At 36.9% G+C, this 17,943-nt stretch overlaps 1 protein-coding gene across 1 annotated transcript; it reads left to right on the plus strand.

Annotated features, from left to right (window-relative positions):
* Positions 1-285: 285 nt before the first annotated feature.
* LOC137714788 (alpha carbonic anhydrase 7-like) lies at positions 286-4,478 on the plus strand. Its single transcript, XM_068453924.2, has 6 exons — positions 286-490; positions 584-801; positions 1,658-1,879; positions 3,857-4,021; positions 4,196-4,249; positions 4,356-4,478. The coding sequence occupies exons 1-6, from the start codon at positions 394-396 to the stop codon at positions 4,446-4,448; spliced, it is 849 nt and encodes a 282-aa protein (XP_068310025.1). The 5' UTR covers positions 286-393; the 3' UTR covers positions 4,449-4,478.
* Positions 4,479-17,943: the final 13,465 nt, after the last annotated feature.

Genomic DNA, 17,943 nt, shown 5'->3' on the forward strand with positions numbered 1-17,943 from the left:
TTTCAATTCACAGTTTTCTGGAATCAGATTATTTAGTAGAACTTTATCCAGTTGCATGTTAGGTTATCTACTCTTTAAGTAAATAACATTTTGTCTTAATACGTATTTTTTTTTTATTACAAGTGATAATTACCTTAACTAAGAAAGAATTTGATCGTAGTAAGGCTCTAATTTCCGAAACAATCAACCACTAATTTCTGATACGTATGCCTTCTCCTTGGTTTTTTTTATTGATTAAAATGTGTACACTTTAAATTTCTGTTTCTATCAACTACGTACGGTACGGAACTCATCCATGTTTATATATAAACCTACTCTCACCATATATTCTTACACATGCGAGCTAGGTAGTGCCAACAGCTGCTAATAATCTCCAATCTGCTTGCGATAAACATGGAGCCCCATCGAAGCAAACCCATCTCAATTTCTTGTTTTCTTTTCTTTTTAGTTCTACTCGCGTATTCCGGATCACTCACAGCTCAAGAAGTCGGTAAGTAAGCACAATCCCACAACATGTTTTTATTTATTTTTCCTTTGTTTTTAAAGAAAAAAAAAATGAATCATATCTGCATATGTATTGCAGAGGATGAAAGAGAGTTTGATTATCTTCAAGAGGGTGGAAAGGGGCCAAAGCATTGGGGGGAGATTAAGGAAGAATGGGCGGCGTGTAACAGCGGGAGCATGCAATCTCCAATAGATTTATCAAATCACAGGGTTACATTATTCCCAAACTTAGGGAAGCTTAAGACCAACTACAGACCTCGTAATGCAACTATCAAGAACAGAGGCCATGATATTTCGGTAATGTTATTTTATTTATTTATTTAGTTTTGATACACAACAATATTTAACAATAAAATATGAGATTTGAGATAGATTATTCAATGGGCTACCTATAATAATTTGGTATCAAAATCACCATCCACATGAATAAAAAAATAAGTTTCTTCTTACAAGTACAGAAAAAATATCACTAAAACTCTAGTACTAGTGACTGAGCAAAACAAACCTTTTCATTGTCAACAAATGTATCATTTTTATATGTCTAAATAACATTATTATTCTGATATTGTGTATATTGCTAATAAGCTCCATCAACTTCAGTTCATTGTTCATTGTTTTGTATTCATCTTACGTACATATAGGGATGACAACAGTTTAGTTTGGGAATGCAAATGTCATAGCCATCCTCATAACCATGAAAATTAAGGCAAATTGATCCCATAAAAAAATGAAAGCAATGACAAAAGCAAAATACAACAGCCACTACGGGAGAAAAACAAAACGAATTATCAAATAATTTCAATACTTGACGAATATACATACATATATATTATATTTGGGGCAGATTCGGGGCCGGATACAAATTGGCAACCCTAAAACCATATCCAAAACATACATGAATTTTCATTCCTAAATTCTCCCCATTCGAATGGTTATCAGGTTTAACGGAATGAATCACCATCTCTAATTATGTGCATACATACATATATAAGTGGTGGAGGGAGGGTGGTGGAGAAATGAAGGACAATGAAAAGAACAAAACTTATAAATTAAAATAACTTTTCATTCTCTCTCTTCTAGAAAACGAACAGTTGAAACTAGAAGAATTACAAAGAAAAGATTATCAACTTAATTATTATCTGTGAATTTGCAGGTTCAATGGGTGGACGACGCTGGAACAATTAAGATAAATGGTACTGAGTATCCGCTAAAACAAGGTCACTGGCATGCCCCAGCGGAGCATTCCATCAACGGCAGAGTATATGACATGGAGCTCCACTTGGTTCATCTAAGCTCCGATCCCAACGTAGCAAACAAGATCGCCGTCACTGCAGTTCTCTACAAGTTCGGTCGTGCAGATTCTTTCCTTTCTACGGTACGTCCTCAACTAAACTCAAGTGTCCTAATTTGCTCACCATGTTAAAGAGGTGAGTATCAATGTGTTATTTGGCTTAATCATGGTTAACAATATATATGTGTGTGTGTGTGTATATATATATATGGGTTTAGGATCCGAGGATATAAGCTTTTGACACACCTTTTGATCCATGTTTTTGTGAGGTCCATTTTACAATGTATTTCAACGATCTAATTGTTTATCTTAATGTCTTACCTCAAAGATTATGTCTCCCAAAAATCACCCAAATCTAAAACCATATGATTGTTGAATACGGTTTAGGATTTCTTGTAGAACTGTATCTTTTTTCTTCACTACAAATGAATGTTTTAATGATTTCGGGTTTGTCTAATTTTTTACAAAGATTATCTATGAATGATGTTCTAAAAGATAAATTGTTCGAATCGTTAAAATACATTATGGAGTGGGTCTCACAAAAACGTGTGTCACAAATTGTGTAAAAAGAGTAATATCACAGATCCGCCCACGTAATATATATATATGAATGATGTTCTAAAAGATAAATTGTTCGAATCGTTAAAATACATTATGAAGTGGGTCTCACAAAAACATGTGTCAAAAATTATGTAAAAAAGATAATATCACAAATCCGCCCGCGTAATATATATATATATATATATATATATATATATATATATATATATATATATAGACACACACACACACACACACATACATGGGTTTATGATCTAGTACATACACTTTAAACACACATGCATTGTTGGAAATTATACATGCATTTCGACAAACATGTTTTGTGCAACCCACTCTGTAATGTATTTCAACGACCCAACCATCTATCTTTTATGTCTTACTTCAAAGATCATATCTACCAAAAATCATCCAAATCCTAAATCATATAACAAATCGATTAAATTTAGTGTTTCTTTGTAGCACCGTATTCATCTATTTTCGTCACTACAAATGAATGTCTTAATAGTTTTGGATTTGTCTAATTTTTCGTAAGGATGATCTATGAATAAAATACGAAAATATAGACAATTTTCAAATAATTGAAATACATTATAAAGTGAGCCCTAGAAAATAGGTTTCAAAATGTGTATCTCTGGATCCACCCTATATATATCTTAGGACACACGTTTTCGTGGCTTCCATTCTGTAATTTTTTTCAAGGATCTAAACCGTCTATATTTCAATTCATCTTTCAGAGATCACCGTTATATAAAATTAGACAAATCGCAAACCGTTAAGACATTCATTTGTAGTAAAAAAATGAATAGATTCAGTTCTACAAAGAAACACTAAATTTAATCCAATGGTTATATGGCTTCAAATTTGGATGATTATTGGTAGAGATGTTACTTAAGGGAAGACATAAAAGATAGAAGAGTTTGCATCGTTGAAATACATTATGGAGTGGGCCCTACAAAAGGTGTGTTGAAATGTGCGTTATAAACGTATGTTGTCAGATCCTAAACATATATATATATATATATATATATATATATATATAATATGTATCCATGTATATTACGGAGTAGATCTCACAAAAATATACGTCAAAATGTATGTAGAAATGTTGCATCTCTGAACAATAAGAGCGTACATAAGACATGTCAAACATAATAGTGGAATATAATTTCTTAACTATATATGAAGTACCCACATCCAACTAACGAAAGAAATAACTCAATTCATGAATTTTAGTAAATTATACAACTTAGGAAACTACCGCAAAGACACCACAAGGACGACGAAAAAAAAAACACACGGGGTACCACACCATAATGATCTTTCAATCAAATCCTGGCTCCACAACTAATGTTATGGAAATACATTTTAGTCAAAACGATCCTTGAGAATCTCAGATATCAAAGTGAGATATTATACAAATATCATAAACCATTTTAGCTAAAAAGCCTTATAAAAATACCATATGATCCTAACATGTTGCAAGCTGTGAATTAATTACAGTTGATGAAGGATGTAGAATCGATGACTGATCAAATGGAAGAGAGAAGCATGGGCATTATTGATCCTAGAGAAATCAAAATTCGTGGGAAATCCTATTACAGATACATGGGTTCACTCACTGTTCCTCCTTGCACTGAAGGCGTTATTTGGACCATCAATAAAAAGGTAATTTAGAAGCAGTTTGATAACAATTTCATTTTCAGTATTCAAACTAAAAATTGAAAACAAAATAGTTATCAAAATGCTCCTTAATAATCAATTAATACTGCTAATACCTTTATTTTTTCACTAAAATGAAAGTATGTAACCCTTTACCATATTTGATTAATTTCTTCACAGATACATACAGTCTCAAGGGATCAAGTAAATCTATTTCGATTGGCTGTGCATGATGTAAGTAGTTGTTCAAACCCACCCCCAAACCAAAATAAAAATTAAAAAAAAAAAAAATTTTAAATAATCAAAGTCTTGTTTCATGTTTTTAAATTGATTGATGCAGTATGCGGAGGCGAATGCAAGGCCAGTGCAACCACACAACCTTCGAGATATCAAGGTCTATGACAAAAGCGCAAGGAGCACAAATAAGCATTGATCATATCTAGGGATGATAATTTTCCCTTCGAATTTGACCTTAATAGGTCGGATTCGGGACAGAGTGTTTATGTATTGTATCGATCTGAATCCGCATCATTTGGAGTGTGTGTGTGTGTGTGTGTCTATATATATATATATATATATATATATATATATATATATATATATATATCTGAATCCGCATCATTTGGAGTGTGTGTGTGTCTATATATATATATATATATATATATATATATATTTATATATATTTATCATGGTGATATTGATTCATGTCTTCTTATAATTGTAGGACCATATAGTGGTGGTAAAATGGTGACGGCGTCTTCAATTGGAATATGTTATATTTTCTATATTTTGTGGGCACAAAATATAAGGGAACACTTTTTATGTTCGGTTTTACTATTATGATTATAGTCATATATGTTCGGATTTACAATAAAAATAGTCATATATGTAAGGTTATTATCTAACGGTCATATATACAAAGGTATCATATTTTTGTGCTAGGTAGGGCTGTCCGAAAAAGAGTAGAGATGTTGAAACACTTACATTTGTTCTTATCTATTGGGAAATTATAAAATGAAATTGGTAAAGGGTCACACACTGAATTGATGATCAAATTAAAAAGGAAGCTTAGTGTTTGAGTTAATATTTGAACATTGGATTTAGACGAAGGAAAACCCAAGAATGCCAACTAAAAAGTGACTTGCCCGAAGCGCAGCACCAAGCCCAAAGGCAAAGTGAAACCTTCTCAGCCAAGATACAAGCCATGTGCTTACCACTGAAGTGGCAAGTGATGAAGACTAACCTACTACCAGCCAAATAACACTTTCTAGTGGCATTCCAAGTAAAAAGTTGATGACTCACTACCCTTCAGATGCTTTCGGGCAAGAGCAAAGTCACAGCAGTCGGGCTAATTTGCCTATAAAAGGAGGAAGAGGCCCCAGAGACAAGGACACTCAACCAATCAAACAAACAAACATATAAACTCTGCTTTCAAGCCAGATTTGCATTCAAAAGCTGAAATCAACCCATATTCAGTCATTTTTAGCGACAAGCTATCTTTTGCCCAGTTTAAAGCTCTGATATCTCCCTTAGTGGCATAGTATCGATTCCCTTGTGTAAACTTGTTTACCATTCATACCTTTTTAGCATATAAACTCCTGTTAATTCAAAGAGAAGTGATTGCAAGAGGTTCAACCTTGACAGACAAGGTGAAATCTTGCCCGACGCTCTTTGTTTGGTTTCTAAATTTGTAGAACTATCACTTAATACATTCTCCAATATGTATTCAAGCTATTTCCACCAGTTTTCCTATCTTAAGAGCTCTATATGCATCTGGATGTGGTTAGTTTAATGGATATGTTATCATTAAAATCAATCAAGAACCACGTAAATGGCTTAAAGGTGCCTGGACTCCCTTCATTTGAACATACAAGACTATGAACTAAAAGTCCTTGTTTACAAGGCAAGAAAAAAAAACTTAATGTGGACTTAACCCATCCATGACAATCCTTTAATAACAAGAAGCCCGAGTAACTTGGGGTGCAAGTAATCAACTAAAAACACTCTTGTTTTACATCTATTATGCTGAGAAAGTAGTGGCACACCTAGCACTTAGAGTTAGTTTTGATTGCGAGCCTCAAGACCTACACCTAAGGCCCCACAAAGGCACCTTTCAAAACTAACTTTGTCCTCTTCTTGTAGCACATCAACAAGCAAGAGCCCGACTACACATCCAAAGTGCCAATCCCCTGGGGAGCTGTGTTGAGGTCCAAGGATCAGTCTCCAAAGAAATCTTCGCCTGAACATAGTTTTGGCATGCCCAGTGAGACATTCATGGTCTTGTATGTCGAGAAAAAGAAGAAAGGAGAAAACCTTCAGGTGGAACATAGAATACGGGCCATCCCAGTGTCTACCAAGATCAAGCATGATAAATCATCCAGAGGATTTTCCTTCCTTGCAATGACCAGCTATTCTAGAAAGCCCAACTTCATTTAAGAAGTTAGGAGGAAAGGTGACCAATGAAGATTTGCAAGCCACTGATACAAGTGCTGAAAAGTATGGAGAAGATCACTCTGGAAACCAGAGGAGAAGTAAGCAGACTCTATTCCTTAACAAGGATTCTGCAAAGAAGATTAGATCTAGAGTACTCTACTCTAAAGAATAGTTATGCCAGGGAAATGATGAGAGAAAGGAGCCCTGAGAAAGAACCAGTTATCCCCCTATTTCCTATGCTTAAGGAAAAGAATGATAAAGGAAAAAACAAGGAAGAATCTGGAGCTAGTTAGCCAGTGTTGGAGAAGATCCTAGAAGCAGATTTGCCCGACCCCCTATTATTTTCACTAAGTAGTAGAGGGCAGAGCGGGCAAAAAAGAAAGAAGTATAGGATGCCCTACCATGGCAGACAAGCCTACTCCTTATAGGGCCTGATAGGAGCATATTCATGCGACTTAAATGGCTTGTTCTCGTGCATTTACGTTATGTTTCTTTAGTTATTTTAGTACTTTAAGCTATTTTCGTGTGTTTGTAGGTCCAAAGGTCTAAAGGAGCAAAAAGATGCATTTTGGAGACTTTTGGAGCACTTTTGGACTAAGGATGGATAGCTTATGCTTGGAGCCAAAGTGTTGGACGAAATTGAAGACCTAATTGAAGACCAAAGTGTTGGAACCTTGTTCCCTTTAGTTTTAGGACATTTAAACCTTTCCTAATCCCATTCATCAACACATGCATCCACATGCATTCACCCTTTAAACCATTAAATCCACATGCTTTCCTATTCAATTAAATCAGCCACATGCATTCATCATCATAACCTAGCTGTCATTCCACTTCATTGCACATGCATCTTCAAATAAATCAGCCATTCCACATGCATATTCAACCTAGCTGTCATTGCACATGCATTCACTCTTTAATTCACATGCATTTACTCTTTAATTCACATGCAAAACATCCCATTCCATCTCCCATCAGATTTCCATCATATTCACATGCATTCCATCCTTTAAAACATTGCACATGCACTCCCTTTAATTAATTAAGCCACATGCACTCCCATCCATTTCATCATTGCAGCCAACACATGCTTTCACATGCATTTTCAGATTGTCCCCTTGCACATGCAGCCACATTCCCTCCTAGCTGTCATGTTCCCCCCATTTCACCTATAAATAAGCATCCATTGTATACACATTTGATTCATTCACTCTTCCATATTCCAGAAATTCGTCAAAACCTCTCCACACCCTTGCAACAGCCACCAAAACACTTTTCTCCTCCATTACAGCCACTCCAACCACTCCCCAAACCATTCACACCATCAAACTATCCTTAGACCTTGTGCTACAACGAAGAGGAAGATAAGAGGGCCTAAACGTTCATACAATTCAAGTTTGAGTTGTTGGAATGTTTAGGTGTTTCTTTGATTTCAATGTTTAATTTCAATACTCTTTGTTTTGTACGAATGAGGAATGGAAGAGAAGAGGGCCTAAACGTTCATACAATTCAAGTTTGAGTTGTTGGAATGTTTAGGTGTTTCTTTGATTCCAATGTTTAAATTCAACTAAACCCCCCCTTTGCTAGGGGGGGATTCGAAATAAATGTTTATGCTTGCATTTTGATTTGATTACTTCTAATTGCGTTTCATAAGTTGTGGATTCAATTTGTTTAACTATTTGATTGATAACTTATTTATGTATGTTTATTGAGAGTGCACACTTAATTTTCATGCATGAATTTGACGCTAGAATATAAGTGAGTTTCACCTAATAGTTACAAACTTATATTCACAAGTAGTGGAGGTTGCTTATAAACAATCGCGTTAAACGAATTCTTGGCATAAGTTTCATGCAATCATAGTAACGAATGCCCCGTCAACACTTATAATTTTCATAGAGCGTAATGATTCTTGCTTGTATCTCTATTATGCAATCATGTAGGGGACTTGTGGGGAATGTTTTGGGTTGTCGTATGCAATCATCCAATTCAATAACGTTAGGAAGATTTGAAGGTTAATTAGTGCATCACGGTTAACTTGGGGTGTTGAGAATTAATGATTTATTGAAATGCAATTGGAAATCATTTTATTATGCAAGTATAACATGTATGGAGATGAACCCCTTAGCTAGCCTTCATTCCATTCATTCTATCACATTCACATTTACATTTTGCTTTAATTTACAATCTGTACTTTTTAGTTTAATTTCGTATAAACCTAAATCCCCCTTTACTTTAATGTCAAATTAGTTAGAAATACATTTAGTTTGTGTTTATAAGTGTTTTGTTTCATTTTGTTTCCCAAATTCGTCCAAAGTACTCAAGGTGCTCAAAACTGCCCAGAAAGTGTTTTTAAGGCAGTTTAGAGTGCTTTGGGTACTGTTTGAGTCTTTTGGTTTGTTTTAGTGTTTTAAAGTTTAGTTTTACATTCTTTGAGTCTAGTTTAGTGTTTTATATTACGTTTTTACGTTTGTGATTCAATTTGTTACATAAATTCGTCCAAAGTACTCAAAGTGCTCAAAACTGCCCAGAAAGTGATTTTAAGGCAGTTTTGAGTGTTTTGGGAAATGTTTGAGTCTTTTGGTTTGTTTTAGTGTTTTAAAGTTTAGTTTTGCATTCCTTGAGTCTAGTATAGTGTTTCATATTGTTATTTTACGTTTCTGAGTCAAATCCAAGTGGTTAACAATCCCTCCTAATCCCCGGTCCAGAACGATCCCTACTTATACTTATACTACAATTGACAAAAAGAGGGTTTAATTTGTGTGCGTATAAATCACGCATCAAATTTTGGCGCCGTTGCCGGGGATTAGCAACTTTGCTAATCCTTTGGATTGTTATTTTCGTTTTCTTATTAGTTTTAGTTTTAGTTTCTGTTATGTATTTTAGTTTTAGTTTTTGATTTGTGTTTTGTCCTAAAGAAGCACAACATGGCACTTGATAATGCTTCTCTTTTGTCACAGCTCATGGAAAGGTCCCAAATGCAAAGCATTGATATATTTGATCTTCAATCAAGGAATAACATGTTTTCCAATACTTACAATTCGGATTGGAGTGATCATTCAACTTCTATGTGGTGGGAACCTCAAAATGTTCAACAAGAAGGATATTGGCAGCCACCTCATATTCAATATGCCCAACCAAACTCAAGTTCGTCAATAGATTATAATCAAAAGCTTAATGAATTAATTTGTTTGGTGCAGGGCTCACAAAATCAAGTCAAGGAGGGCCAAAATCAAGACAAAAGGTTGGACCACTTGGAAATGCAAATTGGGCAGATCGCGGAGTTCGTAGGACAGTTTCGAGACCAAGGCGAACTCCCTAGTTCAACCATTGCAAATCCGAAGGGAGAATTTGAAACTGCCAAGGAAATCATGTTGAGAAGTGACAAAGAGGTTGGAACGGACCCTCAACCATCAAAATCAAATCACAAGGAAGAGGAATACACCCAACCCACGGAAAGGGTGGAAACACCTTTACCGGAGGCACCTATTGCTCCTATGCCATCTAATTCAGGTATGGTTGTTCCAAATTTCATTATTTTTAACCCCGTTCCAACAAATATCCCTATTCCTTGCAGATTCATGACTTCCAAGGAAGAAGAAGGTGAAAAAGACATCTTGGAACCCCTTCCAAAGGTGCAAAATAGGGAATTTCATGAAGGTATCAAAGAGGACATATTTGCAACCACAATTCCCAAGGAAGTTGGATTTTATGACACGGGACAAGTCATAACTTTCGAAGGGGTGTTTATTCTTAAGTTCTTGTCGGAACACAAAGGTAAGACGCCTCCCCGAATTTCAATTTTCTTTTATACTAATATGTCGTTAATGATTCAGGCATCCACCCTAGAATTTAAACTATTACCGGATCATTTCAAGTATCACCGCCCATTCAAAGACCAATTCCATGCCGTTTGATTTGAATAAAATAAAAAAAAAAAAAAAAAAAAAAAAATAGAGATAAAAAGAAAAATAAAGCAGATGGAGCTTCACAAAGGTTGTTTACGTGAAGCCCCACTACGAGGCATCGGAGCGGAAGGCATAGTAGCGGAAGGCATCGAAGCGGAAGGCTTTGAAGTGGAAGGCATCGAAGCGGAAGGCATCGAAGTGGAAGGCATCGGAGCGGAAGGCATCGGAGCGGGAGGCATCGGAGCTAAAGCATTCCAGGCCTCAATACTTGGCCAAGCGCTGGATGAGCCAGGAAAAAGGTGCCTCTGGAGGAAAGACGAAAACCTTTGACGGTCACTGTGAATCCGACCTTCAGACTCTTGCAGCTCATCAAGCTTCCTCTTCATGCCCGTCGAATAGTTGTTGGCAAGCACGTGCAAACTTCTATTCTCGTACTTAAGCTGCTGGATCTCTTGCTTAAGACTTTCCACCTCTGCCATCAATGATTCCACCTGACGGGAGCGGGCAAGCAGGCGTTGGCCCATGTTGGACACAGAACTCGCACACTGAACACTAAGTGCGAGGGACTCTTGAACGGCCAACTCATCGGACCGTCCTGACAGCAGCCTACTATCTTTTGGAGTGAGGAGGTTCCTAGCTACTATTGTAGCTGTTGTGGTGTCCTGCATCACGGAGTCTTCACCTGTAAGAAGACCGTTAGAAGATAAGAAAGAAGGGCGCCATACGTTACCTTGACGCGGCGCGCCCGTATCACTGCTAAGGCTCAATTCCAAGCTAAGGTTCGATGAGTTTGCCATTTTTCAAAGGTGTTCAAAGATAAGGGTTGATGGAGTAAATTTTCAAAGGGTCGTAGTCGATTTTCAAGAATGGGAATTCTTTAGAGTGTGTTTGTTATGGTGATCGATAGTTCAATAAAAAAGCCAAGGCGACGCGTCCACCAATTCAAAAAGCCGGAATTTCCGGCGTAATTTAGGCAACGCTTTCTCGGCTTTTCAGAAGACGCGTTCAACTTTGTCAAAAGATTTCTTCTTTTCAGACAACACGTGGAGGCCATCACCGCAACTACACATCTTTAGCCGACAAGCGCAAAGTTCGGCGATGCTTTCTCTGCTTTTCAGAAAACGCGTGCAGCTTTGTCAAAAGAGGCCGCATCCGCACTACTACGTGTCGTTCAGAAAGCAAAGGGGCGTCGTTCAGAAATCGAAGGGGCGCCCGCTCAGAAATCGAAGAGGCGTCGTTCAGATATCGAAGAGACATTTGTCGACAAGGGTAAAAGAACAATACCATCTCTTGATATTATCTCTATATATGTCGACCTTCGTCTTTTATGGCAAGGCAAACCTGAAGAAAAATGCCCAACTCTCCCTCACCTCTGAGGGCGCACTCCCAGCAAAGCCTCTTGAAATACTCAATTTTTTCTCCCCCAAAGAAGATACCAGAAACCTGGAGTACAAGTGAGGCAGAAGGAAACGGTCGATCGAAGCATGTGGAGACAACCACAACAAATACATGTGCTGCTTCATTCGCCGTTTCTTCAAAAGCAAAGGTATCTCATATCATCAAGGTCAAAAGCAAAAGTATCTCATATCATGCTCTTTCCCTGTCTTTTTCTTTGTCCTTGTTCTTACTCGCATGGCAAAGTAAAAGAAGCAATCAGCCGGCACTTGGAGTCAGTCTTCCGATCTGGAGCCAACTGCCTGGAATCTATTCCTGATTGCTTACCTAGCGTTGCTCTCGAGTAGTCACCTTCAACGGTTGATACACTTCCAGAGAAGGGACCACTTCTGCAAAGGGGAGCGAGTAAGGCAAGTGAAAATGATACATTGAAGCATGTGGAGACAAACTTAGGCTGAGTTATCCTCCAACCCTTTTCAATACGAATTGGAAAGATTGAACAAAGAAACAGATAAAAGGAGGAAGCTCAGACCTTCGGGGGAGACCAAAAGAATCCTGCTGCCCAGTTCAAGAGTAGCACAAAGGAAAATCAATGATGGGCGGAAACCAGTTCAAGAGTAAGCCTGTGGAGTCACTATGATCAAAGCCTCAATGCAATTTCCAAGGAGAAGAGGGAATTTACACTCCATAACCAGATTTGCGTCCCTAAACTCTTCTCTTTGTTAATTACATTCTGCCATGTTTAGTATGTTTAAGTGCTTTTTGTGTGTTTACTTATGATTTGTGTGAATCTATGCTTAAAACATTGAGGACAATGTTTGATTTAAGTGTGGGGGGGTAACTAATGTTGTTAATGCAAATTCGTGGGATTTTATCACCCATAACTTCAAATGTTGTTCCTTGTTGTTTTAAAGTGTTTTTAAATTGTTTTAGAGTGTTTTAGTGTGTTTTGTTTTATAACTCCGAAAATCACATAAAAATTTGAAAAAAATGTTTTGAAAAGCCTAAAAAGAGTGTTTTGAGTCGTTTTTGTGTGTTTGTGTCTTAGGGTACCTTCCAACACAATGATAAGGATTTGGTTTATAATTGCATGACGGTTAAAAAGAGTTATTAACATAGAGAAAAGTTTGATTTACTCTTGGTATATGCTTGGTTATGGTTATAATGTATGACTTCACATGCAATCATAAAAGAAAAATTCATTTTTGTGACATGCTTGAAGGAAGGAACTCAAACAAACGCTACATCCCTGTGAGACTCGAGCCATTACTTTCTTTGGAGAGTTATTTTCTGTGATTCTTTGTTTTCTAAAGTTGTTGCATGATCTCATTATTCCTTGCTTGGTTGCTACTTAGAATGCTATTGTATCATGATAGAACTAAATGCTAGAACTTATATCCGTTTCATTCAAAGCATGACATTGAATTGCATAACATATATCAAGATGAAGTTGTGTAGTTGCCACCATAGCCAAATAGCCTTACTTCCCATATTTCGTATATGTTGTAAGTTTTAACCCCGTTGAGCCTTGTTTAGCCCATGTTCTTTGTTAACCCATATCATCCTCACCTAGCCTAGATTAGGACCATCCGTACCCTTGTTCTTGAAGCATAGTAAGCATGACGGATAATGAATTCCTTTTGATTAATATGTTGCAGAAAATAAGTGTGGGGGAAGGGATTTTTGTGTGTATGTATGTGCCTAAGTCTTAAAGGAGGCACGGGAAAAAGAAAAAAAAAATGTGAGAAAAAGAAGAAGAAAAGAAAGAAAAAGAGTGAAAATAAGTGAGAATGGACTCACAAGTGTGATTGTTGAAGAAAGGGCCCAAAAAGTTGAATATGGCCCTAAGTTTTGTGACTTCCCCTTGGGTGTTCAAAGTTGACTTCTGCGTTCTAAAGGGAATTCTAAGTACCTAATTCAATACTTTGCTCACTATTGCTTTAAGAATGTTTGCTTATCCTTCACCTTTCATTGTTAGCCAATAGCCTAGCCTCGTTACAACCCTTTGACTTCTATCTTGATTGTTATGTGTTTCAATTTGTGGAGTTTGTACTTGGTATAAGCTTATGGTGTCACTGGTTCTCGCTTCTAAGTAGTAGCATTCCATTCATGAGATCATACCTAAACATGCTTATTAACTCCAGAAATTGCTCTCTTTATGATACATATATGTGAGTGTTCGTTTTCATGTTTACATCAATCTTCTCACATATAACTAGTCTAGGGTGTGAAGTTAGAAAATCTGTGTGAAAAACGAGAGTACATCTAGTAAGGAATTGAGGGAATTCTCTAAGGCATGTTACTACATTCAAAACATGGTTTTAAATGCTTAATTGTGAACTAGTATGTGGTGACTATGATTAAAAATGTACTTAAGTGTAAAGATGGCTAAAATCTGTGGGAATAATGATTTTTAACTTGTCATGTGCATTGGAAATCCCTGAGACGATTGTTGGAAGGTATAGGTTGTGTTTTGTTCGTTTTGTTTTGTTTTTGGTTTCTTTTGTTTTGTTTTGCTCGAGGACTAGCAAAAGATAAGTGTGGGGGTATTTGATAGGAGCATATTCATGCGACTTAAATGGCTTGTTCTCGTGCATTTACGTTATGTTTCTTTAGTTATTTTAGTACTTTAAGCTATTTTCGTGTGTTTGTAGGTCCAAAGGTCTAAAGGAGCAAAAAGATGCATTTTGGAGACTTTTGGAGCACTTTTGGACTAAGGATGGATAGCTTATGCTTGGAGCCAAAGTGTTGGACGAAATTGAAGACCTAATTGAAGACCAAAGTGTTGGAACCTTGTTCCCTTTAGTTTTAGGACATTTAAACCTTTCCTAATCCCATTCATCAACACATGCATCCACATGCATTCACCCTTTAAACCATTAAATCCACATGCTTTCCTATTCAATTAAATCAGCCACATGCATTCATCATCATAACCTAGCTGTCATTCCACTTCATTGCACATGCATCTTCAAATAAATCAGCCATTCCACATGCATATTCAACCTAGCTGTCATTGCACATGCATTCACTCTTTAATTCACATGCATTTACTCTTTAATTCACATGCAAAACATCCCATTCCATCTCCCATCAGATTTCCATCATATTCACATGCATTCCATCCTTTAAAACATTGCACATGCACTCCCTTTAATTAATTAAGCCACATGCACTCCCATCCATTTCATCATTGCAGCCAACACATGCTTTCACATGCATTTTCAGATTGTCCCCTTGCACATGCAGCCACATTCCCTCCTAGCTGTCATGTTCCCCCCATTTCACCTATAAATAAGCATCCATTGCATACACATTTGATTCATTCACTCTTCCATATTCCAGAAATTCGTCAAAACCTCTCCACACCCTTGCAACAGCCACCAAAACACTTTTCTCCTCCATTACAGCCACTCCAACCACTCCCCAAACCATTCACACCATCAAACTATCCTTAGACCTTGTGCTACAACGAAGAGGAAGATAAGAGGGCCTAAACGTTCATACAATTCAAGTTTGAGTTGTTGGAATGTTTAGGTGTTTCTTTGATTTCAATGTTTAATTTCAATACTCTTTGTTTTGTACGAATGAGGAATGGAAGAGAAGAGGGCCTAAACGTTCATACAATTCAAGTTTGAGTTGTTGGAATGTTTAGGTGTTTCTTTGATTCCAATGTTTAAATTCAACTAAACCCCCCCTTTGCTAGGGGGGGATTCGAAATAAATGTTTATGCTTGCATTTTGATTTGATTACTTCTAATTGCGTTTCATAAGTTGTGGATTCAATTTGTTTAACTATTTGATTGATAACTTATTTATGTATGTTTATTGAGAGTGCACACTTAATTTTCATGCATGAATTTGACGCTAGAATATAAGTGAGTTTCACCTAATAGTTACAAACTTATATTCACAAGTAGTGGAGGTTGCTTATAAACAATCGCGTTAAACGAATTCTTGGCATAAGTTTCATGCAATCATAGTAACGAATGCCCCGTCAACACTTATAATTTTCATAGAGCGTAATGATTCTTGCTTGTATCTCTATTATGCAATCATGTAGGGGACTTGTGGGGAATGTTTTGGGTTGTCGTATGCAATCATCCAATTCAATAACGTTAGGAAGATTTGAAGGTTAATTAGTGCATCACGGTTAACTTGGGGTGTTGAGAATTAATGATTTATTGAAATGCAATTGGAAATCATTTTATTATGCAAGTATAACATGTATGGAGATGAACCCCTTAGCTAGCCTTCATTCCATTCATTCTATCACATTCACATTTACATTTTGCTTTAATTTACAATCTGTACATTTTAGTTTAATTTCGTATAAACCTAAATCCCCCTTTACTTTAATGTCAAATTAGTTAGAAATACATTTAGTTTGTGTTTATAAGTGTTTTGTTTCATTTTGTTTCCCAAATTCGTCCAAAGTACTCAAGGTGCTCAAAACTGCCCAGAAAGTGTTTTTAAGGCAGTTTAGAGTGCTTTGGGTACTGTTTGAGTCTTTTGGTTTGTTTTAGTGTTTTAAAGTTTAGTTTTACATTCTTTGAGTCTAGTTTAGTGTTTTATATTACGTTTTTACGTTTGTGATTCAATTTGTTACATAAATTCGTCCAAAGTACTCAAAGTGCTCAAAACTGCCCAGAAAGTGATTTTAAGGCAGTTTTGAGTGTTTTGGGAAATGTTTGAGTCTTTTGGTTTGTTTTAGTGTTTTAAAGTTTAGTTTTGCATTCCTTGAGTCTAGTATAGTGTTTCATATTGTTATTTTACGTTTCTGAGTCAAATCCAAGTGGTTAACAATCCCTCCTAATCCCCGGTCCAGAACGATCCCTACTTATACTTATACTACAATTGACAAAAAGAGGGTTTAATTTGTGTGCGTATAAATCACGCATCAAATTTTGGCCCCACCATTGGCCAGTAAAGGAGGGGATGCCAAGTGGAGACAGCTCGAACCAAAGAATGAAACCTTATCGGGCAATGACCGTAGCCCAAAATTAGGAACCCCATATACCCCATACAACAATACAGCTAACCAGCAGCTTAGAGATGAGTTAGCTGAGTTAAGAAGGATAATGGCCTAAAATGCTCAACCTCAGGCTCGCCTATTGTTCAGGATCACTTACCAGAAGCCATACCCGGAGTATATTGATGAGCAGAATCATTTTCCACTCAACTTCAAGATGCCCGTGTTTCTCACTTTTAGTGGGGAGAATAACAGTGTATCCTCTAGAGATCACATCTTCAAGTTCTCCAACCATTGTGTGGCATTCTAAGACAATCCTAATTATAAGTTAAGATTGTTTGGGAACTCATTCGTTGGCCTAGCATCTCAATGGTATTCTCTGTTACCCCCCAATTCTATTGCTAACTGAGGGCAAATGGAGATGGCTTTCCATGAGCAGTTTTATAGGATTGAGCCTAAGATGTCTCTCAATGATTTAGTGGAGGTGAAGCAATACGAACATGAGTCTACAGAAGACTTCATGATGAGGTTCAAAATGACACGAATAAGGTGCCAATTCCATATCAATCATGCCCAACTCAAATCCATTGCTCAGAAGGCTTTGATGCTACCTTTGAGGAAAAAGTTTTATAATGTACAGTTCAACGAGTTACAAGAGTTGGTAATTGCTACCACCAAGTACGAAAAGTTGTTGCTTGAGGAACAGCAAGTGAAGCACTCATCTAAGGCTCCTCATTTTTACAAAAATAAAGTTGCAATTCACCAAGTGGAGTTTGAAGGAGCTAAGCCAGAACAAAATGATAGCCATGGAAAAGAAGGGATGGACATGTGTGCAGCAGAGATGACTACCCTCTTTAAACCTTTAATAGTGAAGGGTTTAGTCCAACTAGTGAAGGATTAGAAAGTGGTGATGAATGATGGTGGATTTGTCCCTATGAAGCCCCCTAAATACCAAAGTTATTCTTTTGATTTAACCAAGGCCTCGGAGATTTATTAAGAGTTGGTGCGGGCAAAAGTGATTGTGCCCAACAGCACCACAAAGATGCCTAAGCCAGAAGAGCTAAAGGGAAAAAAGTATTGCAACCTGCATTAAACCTTCAATCACTCCATAACCAACTGTGTCCAGTTCAAGGATTGGATACAAGACCTCATAGTGAAGGGAAAGTTGTTGGAAAATCACAAGCCAATATAATGATTGACACGAATCCCTTCCCAAAAGCC

This window comes from Pyrus communis, chromosome 3, assembly GCF_041283825.1.
Source record: "Pyrus communis isolate YQ-2024b chromosome 3, ASM4128382v1, whole genome shotgun sequence".
NCBI classification, from domain to species: Eukaryota; Viridiplantae; Streptophyta; class Magnoliopsida; order Rosales; family Rosaceae; genus Pyrus; species Pyrus communis.

Coding starts and splice junctions, on each gene's coding strand:
- LOC137714788 (XM_068453924.2), top strand. CDS start 394: ATGGAGCCCCATCGAAGCAAACCCATCTCAATTTCTTGTTTTCTTTTC. Junction 491..583: donor ACTCACAGCTCAAGAAGTCG/GTAAGTAAGCAC, acceptor TATGTATTGCAG/AGGATGAAAGAGAGTTTGAT. Junction 1,880..3,856: donor CAGATTCTTTCCTTTCTACG/GTACGTCCTCAA, acceptor AATTAATTACAG/TTGATGAAGGATGTAGAATC.